Genomic DNA, 18,934 nt, shown 5'->3' with positions numbered 1-18,934 from the left:
ACTCGACTGAATAGAACTGGAGGGGTTGTCTCCCATTAGCTCAGCTCTGATTCTAATTTGGAACTAGAGATCAGAGTTAACGCTTAGGAATGTGATGCAGGAAAGAGAGAGTGCCAACCTGCAGAGAACTAGCAAGCGGCAGTCAGAAGCCCGAAAAGCCCTCCAAAGTGGGGAGACATCCCCGTGCAGCCTGAAGAGGCTTTGCCAGATGCCTCAGTTTCCTCCTGGGAGGCAAGATGGCCTTGTCCTAACCAGCCAGGGGAAGTAAGTCTCAGAGACCAGACTGAGGTCAGACAATCACCCAGTTGAGAGAAGGGGATGAGCCCATGAGCGTTGTGGCTGGTGTGACCCTGTGTCCCAGGGAAGAGTGGTCTCGGGGTGCATCACTTGGTTAGGGACCTCGGAGGGACCTAACTCCAGTCGTACAAAATCCCACACAATCCTGGATGTTTCACAGTCGAAGGTATACAAGACCAATTTCATTCTCATCCCTCTCTAGGAACAATCTCTTTATAAAAAGATGTGAGGTGAAGTTCTTCTTGTGGACAACTCCCCACAGGAACGCTCTCATATCATTCTCTTTTATTGGTGCTTCTTCCTTCCTGGCAGCTCCTTCTCCATGTCCTTCCCTGGATCTTTCTCTTCTGCCTTGGGAAGCGTTAGCATCCATCTCTGCCCTGGCCCCTCTCCCTCTCAGGGTGGGGTGGGGGGATCTAAAGAGCTCCACAGCCTCAGTTCCCACATTGCTACCTCCCACGGAAACCTCACTCGATCCCCAATCCATATCCTCAACTCTCTTGCTTATCTTTGTCCAGTTGTTTCTCACGTGCTCCAAATTCATATAAAAGACCAAATGATTACTGTTCCCCAAGCATGTTTCTCCTACACAGTCACCATCTTGATCAATGGCAAGGAAAACCCTCTCCTTCCTACTCTTAAAATCAGAAAGTTTCTCCCTCCCTCTCATCCACACTGTATTTTATTAGTCACCAAGTCTACTGCTCAACTGCCTAAGTAGCCTTTGAATCGTCCCTCTTCAGGATCACAGTATCCTTTTAACTGGTCATCTTTTGTGAAATCTCCCCCTACACTATTCACTTTCCCACCTCTGGAGCCCATCCTCTGTATTGCCACCAGAATGGGTGTCTGAAACATAAATCTATTGCCAGAAATTTTTACCTATATTGGGTTGGCCACAAAGTTCGTTCGGGTTTTCCTGTAACATCTGACGGAAAAACCCAAACGAACTTTTTGGCCAACCCAATATAATAAAGAAAGAACACTTTCCAGAGCCTACGGGATGTATGTCAAACCCCTTTTGGCTTCTCAGACCCTTTACAAACTGACCAATCCATCCCTGCTCAACATCATTCACACCTGCCCTTATAACCTATAGATTGGCTGCACTAAACTGTCATGTCCCAGATATGCTGTGCTTTCCACGGAGCCTGGCTTTGCACACGCTGTTCATTCTACCTGAAAGACATCATCCTCTCTCTGTTAACTACTATTTATCCTTTAAAACAGAGTCCAAGTATCCCCTCCAAAGACTATTCTAACAGCTCACAAGTACTTACTGAATCACAAATGTGGGTGAAGCCTGAACTTTCCTGGACAGAGTGAACTGCACTTTTCTCTGTGCTCTTTTGAAATGCTGGCCATGCCTCTACCATAGAACTAGCTGCATATTAGACTTATCTCTACATTTGAATTGACCATGTTTTATTCGCTATTATAGTCCAGTGCCTAGGTGTGAGCAAAGGGTTAACAAAACCCTTTCAACTTTCAACTTTGTCTTAAGGAAAATATGACCTTGGGCAAATTCTATAACCCCAGAGTCTGCTACCATGCTCTGTTTCCTGACCTGCAGCCTTCTGATGGCCACATATGGTCAGTGGGAGTCTTGAAGTCTGAGTGGTTAAAAAACAACAACAAAAGCAAACAAACAAGCAAAAAAATCCCAAACCTTGGTGGGCAAACAGCCAACTAAATGAATGATATTAGTAAAGACTCAGTGAGTGGCCCAGCCATCATTTCATGAAAGGGGTCAATTTGCTACCTTAGAAAACTTTAGGATTAAGATGGGGTCAATTTCCCATCCCTGAACACCAGATTGATTCTCTGTCTCTGTCTCTCTCCACCTAATCTCTCCATCTTTCCTTCCCATCCTTCACTTCCCCCATTCTTCTTTTCTCTCTCTTTTTACAGAGAAATAATCTTTACTTAACTGCGGAACGGTGGTTTGCATCCATGAAAATGTACTCTGTACCACAGCATCTTGTTCTTTATTCATAAACATTTAAGCAAAGAAAAAGCCAACTTACTTTCACCAGAGCCCGCTTGATCACATTGGCAATATCTTGCCTCCACTCCGGAATGTCAGGATTGTGGTAATCCAGATTAGGAGAGAATGATAAGAGTTGGGACTGAAAGTATTCTGCAAGGAGAAAGCGTGTGTGAGTGAGGCTGAGAGAGGGTGTGATAGGCAAGGGGACTCCATGATCACTGTGCTTTAGGGAAAGGGCACAGTCTTTCATGTGGCCTCATCTCAAATTCCTTCCTTTCAACCTGTCTCTTGGCTTCTAAAAAAAAGTGGCATTTGGTGACTGGAAGTAAATTTGTGCTCCTACCATTTTTGTTTGTTTTTAAAATCTTAAGGACTTCTTCTTGTAAATGAACATTATCTGAAATGCAAGAAAATTGTGAAACTCCAGAAGAAGGGGACTTTTGCTGCTGCAGGTGGTATCACGCAGTGGCAACAATAAAGCATTAATAAATGGGCTAGATTAGAATGAAGCCTTTCTTATCCTTCCCTTAGTTCCATGGACCCTGCTAGAAAAACTGCCTCAGGGGCTTAGAAAACAGGTCAAAACCCTGTATCTAGGGTGTGGGTAACATTCAGTTTCTCAATCGGATTGGTAGGTACACAGGTGTGTCCACTTTGTGATAATTCATGAAGCTAAAACACTTATTATGATCTGTGCACTTCCCTGTATTTAAAAAGAATTTTTTAAATTGAAGTATAGTTGATGTACAGTGTTGTGTTAATTTCTGCTGTACAGCAAAATGACTCAGTTGTATACATACTTTTTAATATTCTTTTCCATTATGGTTTATCCTAGGAGGTTGGATATAGTTCCCTGCGTTATACAGTAGGACCCTGTTGTTTATCCATTCTAAATGTAGTAGTTTGCATCTAATAACCCCAAACTCCCAGTTACATTTCAATAAAAATGTTTACTTAAAGTCTTCCAGGTGCCAGATGAGAGAGGCTGAGCCTCGAGTTTGCAGGGTTGTAGGAAAAGGCACTCACCCGGGGTGAGGTGGAAGAAATACAGACTGAGTCAGAGGATCACATACCTCACTCAGTACAACTTTCTGGAAAACCCTGGTACAGTGGCTGTTTTTAGGGTATGTGGGAGGTTTGTGGGATGGTGGTAGAAGCACAATTTGATTTAAAAGAAATTTAATAATTAAGAGTGGTTCTCCAGGACTGAGAACAGAACGGTGGCCCTATTTACCACTTTCCCGCCTTGCTGTGTCTTTCTATTCTCAGCCTTAGTCTCAGCCTTTGCAGCCAAAGATCAGAATCTCAAACAACAAAGAAAACATAGCAGTTATGTGGAGTTCATCCCAGTACCTAAGCTGTGAGTTCTTCAAGAGCAGGGACCATGTCTCCTCCAGCTTTTGAAATCACTGGTCCCCATCCTAACAAAGAATGGATGCCACATGTGTGTGAGAGATACCTTGGCAGGTCATCAGATGTAGATGCTTCTATGACAGTCTTTCCAGCTCAGCATTCCTTCAACTTATGATACATCTCTGTCTAATGAGACCATCAGGTTTTGATGCAGACACATCACAGAAGACAAGAAATGCCTGTCCGTGATCTGCTTCTCTAACAACCTCCGTATCTATTCAAGAACAAGGTAAGAAGTAGGTTTGGATACCTTTTGTGGACCTACCTAATTTTCCTATGCCCTGGGGCATTTCCAAAGCAGTCAGCGATTGCTGCTATGGTGTATGGAGGGGATTGGCTGGGCAGGAAGGGGCATCACGGGGCTTACCGTGAACTGCGATATCTTTTGTGTCCTGGATGAGGGCATTCCCAGCAGCCACCTGGACAGTGATGGTGTTGGTTCCCTCTGCTAGGAATGTGAAGGAAATGCTGCTGTCCAAGGTGATGAGGGGCTGAAAGAGAGAAGCAGGAACACTTATTTAGTCCTTTATGGGATATCCGATTCCCTCCTTTCCTGTAAATCTCAGACTGTCACCAATCGGCATAGCATTTGCATATCCCCAAGGGATCCTAACTTGAAAAAGGAAAAAAAAATGCACAGCTTTCTGAAACTGTGATTATATATCCAGTATCCAGGAAGAGCATTAATATACTTGAAATGCACTGTAAAATGTTAATTCTGAGAGATGAAAATAAGACTGGGCACCCTGGATTTTGCACGTCATTCTACTCCTTCTCCTGGGGCAAAGTAGAAGCATCTTTTGTAATCTATTCCCAGTGACTCTGGGAATAGGCGATCACTTTTCTCTTTTCCTCTAATATTCCGTGTCACTTATATTTTCATCCTATATTCCATCGGGCTGTAAGATTTTTCAGAGAAGCGACCACATCTTATTTATTTCTGTATCAACCACCCTTGGCAAATTGTCTTACATCTAGCAGAATCCGTATATAACTTGGATGTATGGTCATATTATTGACATTTTGTTTGGTCATATCTGTGTTTTCCATTGCAAGGCATTTCTAACAATTTAAATAAGTTGGAAAACATATAAACATGCATATCTGTGCTCACTTTTTAAGCTTTTTTCCCTTTCTGTTTTCTTTCCTTGATCATGACAGACAGGGACTTGTCAAGGATAAAGAAAGAGAATAAGCATATTTTTTTTCTTGGGAATTAGGATCTTGATAGAAGCAGGTGCTTACTGGAGAGAAGAGAATGCAGATTCTGTGACTGAAGAGTCATTATTCAGTGATTATCTTGAAGCCAGTGCCCTCTCGAGTTATCTGGTGTTTGCAAGGTAAGACATATTAGTAGGAGGCTTCTCTAAGGCAGCTCGTGAAGAGATGTCACAAGTGCAGATGAGCAGACCCCTCTCCTCTCTGTGTGTTAGGACGACAATAGGATAGAGTAATGATGTAGCCAGTTGGGGATGTGTAGAGTTTCCCTTTTAAAATGTGGGTATCGGCCAGTGTTCACACAGCACACCCGTGCACCTGGACCCTGCAGAGGCTCAGACAGGCAGCTTTCAGACAGCGTCCCTCCTGCAAAACTGAAATTCCTCTTTAGCTCAGAATTTTCAACTGGGCCTCTGAAACAATCATTTGATTCCTTGGCTTTAATATTCTATTGCTCTATTTTATGACCAGGCTGATGGCTGGAGTTGGACAGGATTAGAGATATTGCCCTAAGCTTTCTGACACCCTTTCTTCTCTGCTTGCTAAATGAAAGAAAGAAGTGAGTGCTGAAAGAGTTACACTCTTTATCTTAACTAAGGGTAAACCCCAGAGCCCAAGCATGCTTCTCCGTACTTATGGCTCTGTGATGATATGCACAAGGGTGTGGCCTTATTAATTAAACAACAAATGAGGTACAAGTAGGTTCTGTGATGAAAATCAACTCCCATGGGCCAAAAGTGGCTGTTTAGTGTCCTGTGTTGAGAAGGAAGCTGAAGTTAAGTTGGGCTCCGCATGGCAATGTCAGCCACTGACATGGAATAAAGGAAGAATGTGTGCCACTGAGTTACCACCTTTAGTGTAACAAGAACAGAGACTTGATACTCTGGCTCTGTTACTATTTTAATGAATTACCTTGGGCAAAATTTGTCCCCACTGTGTGCCTTAGGTCTTTATCTTTTAAATTAAAGGTTTGGGTTAGAAGTTGTGAGGACTCATTCAGGAATCAGAACACATAGGACTGATGAATGGCTTTTGGCAAATTTTCTAGTTCCTACTAGTCAACTCATTATGACTTACCTGTCAGAATACCTTCAACTGCTTCAGTACCTAGGTCATATTCTTTGGAAGGAAAATGAGATACCTCGATATACCAAACACAATGGCTAAATTTTCTTTAAAAATAATAATATCAAATATTATTGAGGATGTGGAGCCACTGGAACTCTCATCCATTTTTGGTGGGATGTACAATGGTGCAACGATGTAGGAAAAAGTTCAGTTTTACAAGAAATTGTGATAATTTTTTCCAAAGTAGTTGTAACATTTTATATTTATGACTTAGCAATTGAAGTCCTGGGGATTTAGTCAAGATAAAAGAAAATATCCACAAAGAAAAGAACATGTTTATAGCAGTACATTCATACTAGCCAAAAACTGAAAAGAACCTAGGAGAATTTATCAATAGGAAAATGAATAAACAAGTCATAGTATATGCATATAATGAACAGAAAAGAACAAATATTGATATATACAACAGTATGGATAAGTCCCAAAACCATAAGAAATGAAAGAAGCCTTATATGAAAGAATTAACGTGGTATGATTACATTAAAAGAAGTTCTAGAAAAGGCAAATCTAATTCATGACGAAAAAAATAGGGACTGGTTCTGGGGGCTGGGGTGGGAATTGACCAGGGGCATGAGAGAACTTTTGGGAGTGATGCTAATACTATATATCTTGATAGGAGTTTGGGTTACAGGTATATGCCTTTGTTAGAACTCAGGAGCTACACACTTCAGATCTGTACATTTCACTGTTGATACATTTCATACCCCCCGGGGGGGGGGGGAAGTATAAACAAATAAAGGACTCTAGCTAATGATTTGCCACCTAAAGCATTTAGGACAAGGCATGTAAGTGTCTGAAATAAATCAAAATTTAAGATCGGTTGATGGCTGAACAGAGGGATGGACAGATAAACAGACATGATAAAACAAGCACAGTAGATGTTAATGATAGAATACAGAGAGTGGGTGTGTGAATGTTCACTTCAACTTTAGTTTGTGTTTGAAGTTTTTAATAATAAAATGTTGGGAGAGAAACAAAACAAAAAAGCAATAAATGATGTGGTGGTTTTTTTTGTTTGTTTGTTTGATCCCATGAATTGCTCTGCCCATAACTGTATCACATTGTCCTTCCATTTTGGTTACTGCCCTCAGCTATCTCTAATCTCTTCCCAGCTCTCGGCCCCAGGATACTTTTCTCCACTATTGGTTGTCTCTTCAGGGAATCTGCACGACTATCATGTCATCTTCTTCAGCTTTCAGGGGTCTACATGGCCCCGGCTCTCCTTTCTCTGCACACTCGTCTTATCTTAGGCTTGGGTGATGGTGCTGTACCAGACAATGATATCTCTTTCTGAGAGGAGTGGAATTCCTCCTGTCCCAGCAGATTTGGTCTCCTCTCTATCTGGCTGCTTTCCTAGAAGATCCAGGAACCAAACAAGGATGCACGTCTGCAGGACAAGGGAATGCCATCTGAGGTGGGAGGGAGCACGCCATCCCACCAGCCGGTCAGGGCTCTGAGCCACAGCAAACAAACTGTGTTGAATGTGAACACTTGGCCCCCAGGTAACAGGCCCCAGGCTTCCACCCTAGGGAAATGGCAGAAGCTAATTCTGTTTTCCAAATTGCTTTTGTTTTTCATCAGCTGTTGTGACATCATGGCTGATTTCACCTTCCTTGTAAAGCTGGAACACTCCACGGGATTCTTGAGTTCTTCACTGGCCACCCATGTCTAGTGCACAACACTAAATTAAATCAAGTATTTTAAGGTTCATTTACTAACTCTACTAGGCAAGCAGACACATTTATTAAGCCAGAACTCTGTTAATCCCAGCAAATTGGCCTGTTAGAGCCCCACAGATCCAACAGGCGGCCAACTGACTTCTCCGTGTTTTGTCCAAGCTGCAGGGCCAGCCCACAGCAAGGCTCATGTCCTGCCTAGGCTGCAGGCTGCATCCCTGCCCACAGAGGATCCCTCATGTGCAACAGGTCATGTATTATCCATGAAGCCCAGCAAGCCATCAATGAAGCTCTGAGTAACTAGTTAGGAGATTCCCACGTGACTAATGGATCAGGGAGCTTCAGGGAAATGTCTGGATGCAGCCTACACCAGATTCCCAATACATAGCAAGTCAAGTTAATATCGAATATTATAAAATCCCCACAATTTAAATGTATACCTTGATAAAACCTTCCATTCCTAAACTGGACAGACTATGTAATCACTACACTTGGCTCACTTAAAACCTTCAGAAGATTACATATGTGGAAAGTGCTTTACTTTATGAAGTGGAGAAGGCAAGATACATAATTGTGGATATGCTATGATGAGAACTACATGAGAGAAAAGTCTAAAATACATAAAAAGACCAAAAATAAATAAAGTAAATAGTACCTAAATATGTGTTATGACTATGGGAGTATTTTGAAAATTTATAGTTTTGGGGAAAAAAAATTCCCTCAAACACACACACACACACACACACACACACACACACACACACCCCTGTAAAAACTCTTCAAAAGTATCTCATTGTTGAAAATATCACTGTCCATGAATCTGGTTCTATCTTCCACTAGCCTATCCTAAATCTAAGTTTCTATGACAAACTAAAACACATCCGGTTATGTCATTCAAAGCCATTTGTCATCTATCCTCCCCAGTTTTAGTTTTTTATGCAATTTCTCCCCAAATGAATCCCTCTTTCATAGTGTCTGTCTACACAGAACACCAACAGGCCCAAAGCCTGACCAGTGGGCACAAATCCCTCCCCCTCCTCTCTGGCCTCAACTCTACCACTCCTTCAATGCCAGCTTAGGACCAACTTCATACACAACTTGCTCCAAGACCAAGAAGCCCGGCATCCATCCCCCCCTAGGCTGCCTGGCTGGGCCAGTAATGTTACATTCCTACTACCATTCCTTACAGTGTCTATTTTGGGATGTTAACCTCATCTTCTTGAACAGATTGTTTCTTAAGGGCAACAAATGGAATTTATACTGCTTTGTGTTCCTCATAAGATTCAGCACAAAATGCAGGTTCTCAAGAAAGATCCACGGAGCTGCTGATACAACTTAGCATCTCCCGCTGACAGACCTGTAGGTGTATGGGCCTGTAGTTGGATTTCAGGAATGCTTGCCCTCTTCTCTCTATTCGTACATCATCACACTTGCTCACCGATCATTGTGTGTGTGTGTTCATCTTGCCTTCTCATCAGGACTGTAATCTCCTTGAAGATAGAGACAAGATTGTAAGTGCTCTTCTGTTCCTAAGGGCACCAAGCAGAGGGTTGGCTATAAAGGTTTGTGGGGAGTCAACTGATTCTTATTGGGAGGTTGATTTAATTCAACCACCTGGGCAACCTGTCCAATCCAATTCACCTGGTCACAACATAGAAACAGACACACACAAACACATACACAGGGGATCATTTCTCCTTCATCAGTGATGTTCTGATGATTAAATAATATATATGAAGAGCCTAGTGCAAGGCCAATGCTAGAAAGAAATGCTCAAAATTAGTATTAGCTCCTTTTACAGATTGGTTTGTTCATCACAGGTAACCACGTAGCTCGACACTCAGAGCACTCACCAAGACACCCAAAGACACTCATTCATTTGCCAGGAAAATACAATGCTCACTACATCAATTTCTGGGCACTGTGGCCACACTGATGTGTTTCTGTCATGGTGCTTGCAAAAGCACTGAAGATGTAACTCTTTTAAATGGATGGAACAACCATGCTTGAAGGTGGGAGAGAAATCTCTAGAACCATGTCAGATTTGCCACTGAGATGTAGATGCCATTGATGCAAAGGATGAGCACAACAGTGACTGGATGTGTTCTAAGCACTTAAATGTCATTCTTTACTTAATCCTCAGAGCAATATTAGAGTGTAGTAGCTACCAGTCTTATTCTGACATCACAATGAACAAAACTAAGGCACAGAGAAATTACCTGATTTGACAAAAGGCATGCAGCAAGGAGAATCTGAGTCTGGACCCCAACCCAGGTTTGTCTCATTTCAAAACCACTCTGTTCCAATGCCTCTAATGTACTGTCATTCTCTTGGCTTTTTGGGAAGAAAAAACCAACTAGTAAGACCTTTGAGATCTTGGGTATTTGTACAGCACTTTATGCTCAAGGTTATAGATGGAAATTCCTAACCTAAGAAGTACTTCAGGTCATCCTCAATTAAAAAAATAAAACCATAATGCCATTCTGCAATTTTAAAATTTCCCTCTCATAATACAGATTAGATAGATAGATAGATGATAGAAAGATATTTCAAATAATAACTCAATGATGATCATGGATTAGATATTAGTATCCTTGATTTAGAGAAAACAACACTGAGCTTCAGATCAGGGGATTCGTTCAGACTAACAGATAATTGCTAGAGAAATAGAAACTAGGCTCTCCAATCACTTTGTCCACTTCTCTGTTGATCAAATATTTATTAGACACTGTCTGGTATTTCAGGCCTTAGAATAAACACCCAAAGAAAAACATGGTGCTATAGAGAAACACTATCTTTGGTTCCTTGTGGTCCGTTGAGTTCACTGGGTTCATGATGGCCAAGAACTGCCCTCCCTACACACAGTTGTCTCCCAGTAAAGATCAACAGGTGAACAAACACTAACAGGAAAGAACTCCCTGGCTGGACAGCCCAAACCTCACATCCTCAGAGGTGAAATGAGCTTAAAATCCTTCTCTAATGTTCTCCTCCTAGAAGATTTTGTCTTTTTCTTTCACCATGTATGTCTGCTGGTGTTTAAAGCAGAATTTTAGGGTCTGTGATCTCCAAACAGGGTGATGCAGAGTAAGCATCCTGGGGCTGGGGGGTACATGGTAGATGGGAATTAGGAGACCTGGGTTTAGGTCTGGCTCGACAGCTAAACAGCTGTTTGACCTTAGGATGCTCATCTCACACAGGGAGCTTCACTTCTCTAATATACTAAATAGGGAATCTCATTAACTAATCTCCTACCTATTGTCTTGGTGAATAATAACACCAGAAATGCAAAAGCATCATAGTCTATACTAAGAACTTGAAAGTATACAGCACAAATGATGCAAACAGGAAATTGTCCCTTGGGTCCATAAATCTAATTCAGCCTTTTATCAAACCATCCTAACAGTCAGTTTTTACACCGAAATAGAAAGCATCCATTTAGTGAGTAAACTAGTCTGTGCCAGGGAGATACACAGTATCTTACTTAGTTTTCACAAAGATCGAGATGATGCAGGCATTATTCTCTCCAGTTTGCTGTTGAGTGAATTAAATTTGAGGTCAGATCACTTGATTAAGCTCACATAATAAACATGTAGCAGTGCTAGAAACCTAACCCTTGTCTCTCTGACCCCAAGGTCCGTATTCTCTCAACCACATCACGCTACCACCCTGGAAAAGAGCAGGATTTACTACATTGTAAACCAACTATACTTCAATAAAATGGTTTTTTTTAATTTAAAATAAGAGCAGGGATGAATCATCTCCCACTCTCACCATGCAAAAGCTGAAGTTCTCTTCGGTCATCTCATAACAAACAAACAAAACTGCACTGTTCCACTCCTTTTTAAAAGGAATTACTACACCAGCAACTGAATATTTATTTCCCCTTTCTTTAGATATCCAGCATTTCTGAGTCTGATATATCTTTCATTATTTTTTTTTTTAAAGTAAAGGTCTAAGATGAGCAGTACCAATCACATCAAGAATGACTAAAGGAAATGCAAAGACAAAAACAGGAAGAGCGAAAACCATGCAGCCCTTAAGCTGAGGAACCCTCAGCCACACTGCTCTCAGCTTCTGTCGTACAAGTGTGGTTATCCTTGAAAAAGCTTCGTCATCACCAGTTGCCAGGGGTAGGGAGTATCTGCAAAGTCCAGAGTTTGGCCCTTAAGTCCCTTTCTTTGAGACTTGGCAACATCAGTACCATGCCTAAGAGGAAGAACGTCAGTACGTGGCCCTAACAGAACACCTAGTAGGTCTTGCTAAAGATGCTTTACGTGCATTATTATCCCATTTGACTTTCGCTGCCCTGCATTTAGATATCTAATTCGTGTTTCACAGATGGTGTCACTTAATTTCAGAGATGCTAAATGACTTTCTTGATATTATGCAGCAGGTGAGTAGAAAGGCCGGGATTAGAACAAAATAGAACAACATCAATATTAGAAATATTGGTTAGAGGGGCAAGAACAACCAGGTTTGTACAGATTCTCCAAGTACCCTTCCTTCCTTAGGATTATTTGAACTTTCCCTATTATAACAACGAACTTGCTGTAGGAGGGTATGTCATATTCAATTACATGGATTCATAGCTTCATTTAAGTACCCCCTATTGCCCACATCCCCCCTCTGCACCCCCCCACCCAACATCAACACAGAAGTTAGAACACGGGAACATTCAGTATAGACCTAAGCACACACCAGTCAGAAAGGGCCAAACCTTTGTACTATTGCCGAACCACCAGAAATAGGTCAGGGTCCCCAGCTGGCTGGGCCACACAACGGCACTGATGTTGACCTCCTTGTTTCTTATGGCAACAAATGGAACTCGGAGATGAACGTGCTCCACGGGACCTAAGGGAACAAGGAGAACAATGTCAGTGTTTCTATTCCTGGAATAAACAAACAATCACACTCCCAGATTCTTAATCTTAACCTGTGTTACCATCACCTATAATAAAACAAGGATTGCAAACTCACAGATGTTGAGAAGTGTGTGTGTGTGTGTGTGTACTTGAAATGAAGTACCACGTATAATAGGGAACTCAAATCGGGCTTCAGATCTTTTCAGTGCCATCTGAATTTAATTTCCATCCGATGAGCCCAACCTCGAATGCTTATGAACCTCCAGCCCAAGGACAAAGCTAGTTTACTGGACACCTAGTCAATAAATAGGAAGATAAAGCGTGGTCTCTTGCATTTCTGCCGATTAGCCTGTATTGTGATTGGGGGTCAGTGCATTGTAGGGAGGGCTCCGCCATTATCCTCAATTGTTACTTGGCCCCATCTTGTTCAACAATCGGCCATTGTGCCTGTCATCTGCAACACTCAGTGGGTATCGTTCAGAGGCTCACAAGGCTGTTTTATAGAAAGGAAAGAGCCCATCTCCCTAAACTGAAGGAGAAATAAGTGTCAGGTTCCCAAATAATAATTTAAAAAGCTGCTTGCCTAAAGGCGACCGAGCTTGTATTTTTTTTCTTCCTCAGAAAACTGATGTAAGCAGTCTCAGGTTCTAAACTAGCAAGTAACAGAATAGATTGGAACCCACCCTGTGCATACTAAGTGAGGATTTTAATTTAATTCATTTCCAAAATAACGTGAGAAGAGGAAAACGCTGTTGGAAAACGTTAGTGTATCAGCATTGCCTTTGTGGGTTAGATCGGTTATTTTTTAACTCTGTGGGATTTTCTCCCCCACCCTTACCCCTTTCTTTTTCCTTTTTGTTTTCTTTTTTTCCTACCTACTTCCTTTCCTGCCTTTCTTCCCTTCCTTATATCCTTCCTACTTAGCCAAATCCAATGAAAATCTTCTAATTATCTGTCCACACTAAGTCAGAGCACATTTCCCTGGTTTCCACCATGATAGTGTCGATGAGCTCAAGTGACTAAAGGTCACAGCTGTAGCATGGACAGCTCTTTAGCCTGGGGGCCTTGAGTTCTTCTCATGGGTGGGACATTTTCCAGGCCACCCAGGCTTCACTATTGATGTCTTGGGTTATTTTGGAGACAGCTCAGTTTAAAGGGAAGAAAACAGATGGATACTTTTCACTTCTGCTCCTGTTTAATTTTAGATGTATGACCTTTTCCTCTATCTTACAGAACCTTGAGTCTACACAGACTGTTATGCTGTGCCCTGCCTTCCTTACAGTAATAAGAACATATGAAAGTGATGTGTGGATGTTAAAGGTATCATATAATTAATTGTGTGCTGACACTGTTTCCACCACCACCACTACCACTCCCACCACATCATCACTGTTCCTGTGTATCACTGTGTAGAAGTCCCTCTTGAGAGAGTGAGCGTTCTGAGTCTCACCGGGTACCTCCTATGTCGTAAGTAAATTTATATTGGGATAAAAGGTGTTTGGACAGGGACTGATGTTTGGGTGAGGAGATCAGCCAGACTGGCTTGCCACCTCCCAGATGATATTTTCCTGAACAATCAACAAGTGAATCTGTGTATCTACAGTGTGAAAATATTCCTTGCCTACTGCTCTCTCACCTGACCCCAGACATACGGTCCCTCAAGATTTCTTTCAACAAATAATTTCAAACCTGTCACTTCAGATACACATTTGGCTGAAGGTTTAATTATTTTCAATGAGTAAATCTGTTTAATTATTTTTGTATGGTTTGACTGTTGGTGAGAATACACACACACACACACATACACACACACACGTGTGAGAAAATATCACCTACTTTTCATTGCTATATTTACTCATTCTTAGGAGTTTTTCTGGTTTATCTCTCTTTGTTCTTTGTGTGTTACGGATCACTGTGGAAGAGAATGAGGTAATGGGAAGGGGACCCTGGCCCGGTCATGTCCTAAGAGGGAGATAAGGAATCTGGGTCTTATTTTAACACCTCAGAGTTGTTCTTCGTGCCCAGATTCACATCCCTCATTCTTCTCCTGCTGGGAAAAGGGCCCCTTTTATGCTCAAAGTCAATGCTTCTTTTTTTTTTTAATTGAGGTATAGTTGATTTACAATATTGTGCTAGTTCCAGGTGTACAGCAAAGTGATTCGGTTATACACATATACATATATATATAAAAATATTCTTTTTTTTTTTTTTTCTTTTTGCGGTACGCGGGCCTCTCATTGCTGTGGCCTCTCCCGCTGCGGAGCACAGGCTCCGGATGCACAGGCTCAGCGGCCATGGCTCACGGGCCCAGCCGCTCCGCGGCATGTGGGATCTTCCCGGACCAGGGCACGAACCCGTGTCCCCTGCATCGGCAGGTGGACTCTCAACCACTGGGCCACCAGGGAAGCCCTATAAATATTCTTTTTTTCAAATCTTTTCTATTATAGGTTATTACAAGATACTGAATATTGTTCCCTGTGCTACACAATAAATCCTTGCTGCTTATTTGTTTTACATGCAGTAGTGTGTATCTGTTAATCCCACGCTCCTAATTTATCCCTCACTCTCTTCTCCTTCGGTAACCGTAAGTCTATTTTCTATGTCTGTGAGTCTGTTTCTGTTCTGTAAATAAGCTCATTTGTACTATTTTTTAGATAACGCTGCTGTCTTATCTCTCTCCCTCAAAACGCATGGAGCCCATTCCCCTGGCCAGCTCATGGGAACCCTGGGCTTTTCCACAGTTCAGTGATGTCGCTATGACTCACGGCCCTAGACGGGCTTCTCAGCTTTCGGTCACTCAGAGGCTTCAGCTCAACCAGGGCTTACATTGTTGGGTACTTTGATACCCCAAAATATAAAATGAGACCTCCTTCTCCCTAAACTCATGCCAAACACAAAAGGGGTGGGGCTTCCACGAATTAGAACACCATCAAGCGTGGCCACATATATGCCAGCTTCAGGACAAGTACATTTGGGTAAATATAATCTCAAGCAACAACATCAAACAGCTTTTCAGGGCAAAGAACCTGAGCCGGAAGCTCCAGACTTCAATCTACAGCTAAACCGTGGATCGGGGAGAAGAGAGCTGAGGGATTCAGGAGGGAACACAGCAAACTCCCAAAATCCGCACCGTCAAAGAGAGCTCTTTCTGATAAAACTCTAATAATCTGTGCGAGATTGGTTATTATGGGCGGCTAACAACTACCTTTGTTAGCTAATGGCCCAAGATGAGGCCAAGAGCAGTTTCCACTACAATAACTGTCTGGTAGATGCAGCCATGATTGATTTGGAGGAAATTATGAGCACGAAAAAAGTTTCAAGGGACATTTCCTTCTTCACACACGTAACCCACAGTATAAACCTGTTCCCTGCTCTTGTGTGTTTTTTTTGCCACTGAAATACATTGGTCACTGTGTCTGGCAGGCAAGGCCCACTCTTGGCAGAATTAGGAACATGGGTGGGGCAGGTCGTTGGAATAGAGGAAAGAAAATGTTTTTTCTTTGTCTTCATTTTTAAAGGCGGCAGAAGTGTCAGGTAGAAAGTGAATGGGAAGTACTTAGTAGTTACTAGGGCAGGTAACACTCAGCATGTGCCAGGCTGGGTGCTAAGTGGCATTTTGCACCCTGTGCAGAAAAACACTGATGTTGACCTGAGATCATCATCTTTAGAAAGACCTGTGGGCAAGACTGGCCCTTTGCTGGCATCTGGGAACTTGGCTCTGGGAGTGTTTCCAGTCAACAGTGAGCTGATAAGATTGGTTCACTCTGCCTGTTTTTTTTTTTTTTTTTTTACCAATGATAGGGTTTATTTTGAAAAAATGCTTTCCTCGGGGAGTCTGGAATTTTGGTATACCCTAGGCAGAGGATGGCTACTTGACCAGTCCCCAGTAAAAGCCACAGGCACTGAGTCCCCAATGAACTTCTCTGGTAAATAGCCCTTCATATGTGTTGCTACAACTCATTGCTGGAGGAATTATGCATGTTTTATGTGACTCCATGGGGAGAGGACTCTTGGAAGCTTGCACCTAGTCTCCTCCAGACTCTGTCCCCCTGGCCTTTTCCCTCTGCTGATCTCGACGTGTCTCCTTTCGGTGTGATAAATTATAGTCTGAAGTGTGACTATATGCTGAATCTTATAAGTCCTTCCAGCAAATAACTAAACCTGGGAGGGGATGTCTTGGGGACCCCTGACACACACACATAATCCAGTTTGATTCTCATGGCCTTGCTATAATCTAAGTATTAAAGGTGAGGAAACAGGGGTCTGTAAAGACTAAGAAAGTTGACTGACAGTAGACATTTCACAAACGGATATGATCGGAATTCGAACACAGGTCTCCCTTGCTCTAAACTTGGCTCATAAACACCTTGCACACCACCCACCTGGGTTTCTGACCTGTTGCTTCTGACACAGAATTATTATTGTCGGTGTGGTGTGGTTATCACCCCTGGGGCTATTGGTGGCCCGTTTCTCACAGTACCTTCCCACCCTCACCAGAATGTAAACTCTGCAAGGGCAGGGCTATCTCTGTATTGTCGCCTCCCAGTGCCTAGCAGAAGCCTTGCATCTATTAAGAACTCAACAAATATTCATTGAATAAATTAGTAAATGATTGGGTGTGTTATCTGTGTTTCCTATTTATTGTTACAAGATCCCTGTGAAGCAAGGTGCCAGTTAGAATTAAGGCATTTTGAAACTGAAGTTCAGAAGACCCAGAGAAGAAATCATTTATCTCACAGTCATGTAGTGTGGCGTCTTTAAGGATATAACACGTATAATCCAGGTCTTTCTCCATGCACTTCCCTCATCACTGCTGGTCCTTATGCTGCTATTGTGACCAGAATGCTAGGAGACCAGCTAGGTTACTGTTTGCCAGGGACCTTTTTTTTTTGCGGTACGCGGGCCTCTCACTGTTGTGGCCTCTCCCCTTGCGGAGCACAGGCTCCGGACGCGCAGGTTCAGCGGCCATGGCTCACGGGTCCAGCCGCTCCGCGGCATGTGGGATCTTCCCGGACCGGGGCACGAACCCGTGTCCCCTGCATCGGCAGGTGGACTCTCAACCACTGCGCCACCAGGGAAGCCCACATCTCAATCTTTTGATTGAGGTCATCATTAGGGGTAGTAGTCACACCAAATCTTGCTCAGCTTGGAATCGCGGGAAGTCTGAACAAAGGGAGTTGTCAACGGGTAAGAAAGTAAGAGAGGCGATGGCTCACGCTACTTACAAACCACGTGCAGGAAGAGGACAGCTGTGTCTGAGCCCAGGTTGTTCTCCGCATGGGCCGTCACCTGGAAGATCCCCGCACTCTTGTACACGTGCTTGATGCCGTCCTCGATGGGACTGAAGTTAGCGTAGGACACTGCAATCCCATCCCCAAAGTCAAGCTGGATGTTTGTCCTTTGGAGATCACCCTGCAAGGTGGAATAGCAGTTGGCCTGGGCCCATTCACATGGTCCAGCCTGATTCCTATTTGATGCTTGGTCCTGGGCCTTCAGCATCATCCTCTGAGGCCCTAATCTCTCCCAGAGGGCAGAAACACCCTCGACACAATAGTCAGACTCTCTCTACTGGGCACTATGGACAGGTACTATGGACCTATTGCCCCTGTATGCCCAAGCTTGGGGCAGCCTGATTTGGTTGACACCGCCAATTATGGATAAGGTAGAGCCTCTGTGAAGCTATGAACTGGGGAAGCCAAGGGCTTCCCTGGCTCCCTCATACACATTGTTCAATAATTTCTCTCCTGTGTCATCATCATTATTGTCGTCCTCCTCATCATCGTAGTAGTAGTAACAGCTAATACTGATAAAGTTTCCTTTCAGTTCTAAGCAATTAATCCCCTCACAACTCTATAATGTAGAGAGTATTACTGGGCCCATTTCTAAAATGGGGACAAAAATAAATTAAGTAATTAGATCAAAGTCTTTGCAGCCACTACTGGAAGAGCCAAGTTTTGAACCCAGGCAGCCTGGTGTCAATACTCTCAACCACCTCAATACTCTCAATGCTATAACTATAATTGTCCCATTTTTTAGAATTTATTATTAGGTTCCAAGCATTATGCTAATCACATATTATATAATACCATCTTTAAAGTAACTCTGTGAGATAGGATGATTATTTCCATTCTACAGATGAATACTGCATACCAGCTGAAACTAGACCTGTGCTCTGTTGACCTTCGGTTTCCCTAAACCTGCCTAAGCTCCCTCTTCCCTAAAGCCTTTTTTGACCATCTCAGCTCACAGATATTCCTGCCTCTTGAGACGCTAAGAGCCCCCGGGTGCTGCCTGTGGAGGTGATGTCAGTGGTTCAGTTGCGTGCATCTTACCATCCCAAGTTGATCCTT

The 18,934-nt window shown here is 42.8% G+C and overlaps 1 protein-coding gene across 1 annotated transcript in view; it reads right to left on the bottom strand.

Annotated features, from left to right (window-relative positions):
• Window positions 1-18,934, bottom strand: part of SORCS3 (sortilin related VPS10 domain containing receptor 3) — a 582,912-nt gene that overhangs the window by 11,541 nt on the left and 552,437 nt on the right. The window contains exons 19-22 of the mRNA XM_060125698.1: window positions 17,810-17,996; window positions 12,440-12,573; window positions 4,068-4,191; window positions 2,325-2,437 (exon numbers count right to left, since the gene is read on the bottom strand). Coding sequence (XP_059981681.1) covers window positions 2,325-2,437; window positions 4,068-4,191; window positions 12,440-12,573; window positions 17,810-17,996 — 558 coding nt within the window. The remainder of the gene's footprint in view (window positions 1-2,324; window positions 2,438-4,067; window positions 4,192-12,439; window positions 12,574-17,809; window positions 17,997-18,934) is intronic.

Source organism: Lagenorhynchus albirostris, chromosome 16 (assembly GCF_949774975.1).
Source record: "Lagenorhynchus albirostris chromosome 16, mLagAlb1.1, whole genome shotgun sequence".
NCBI lineage: Eukaryota > Metazoa > Chordata > Mammalia > Artiodactyla > Delphinidae > Lagenorhynchus > Lagenorhynchus albirostris.
The sequence above is the reverse complement of the archived record's forward strand: the minus strand, read 5'-3'. Positions and strand labels throughout refer to the sequence as shown.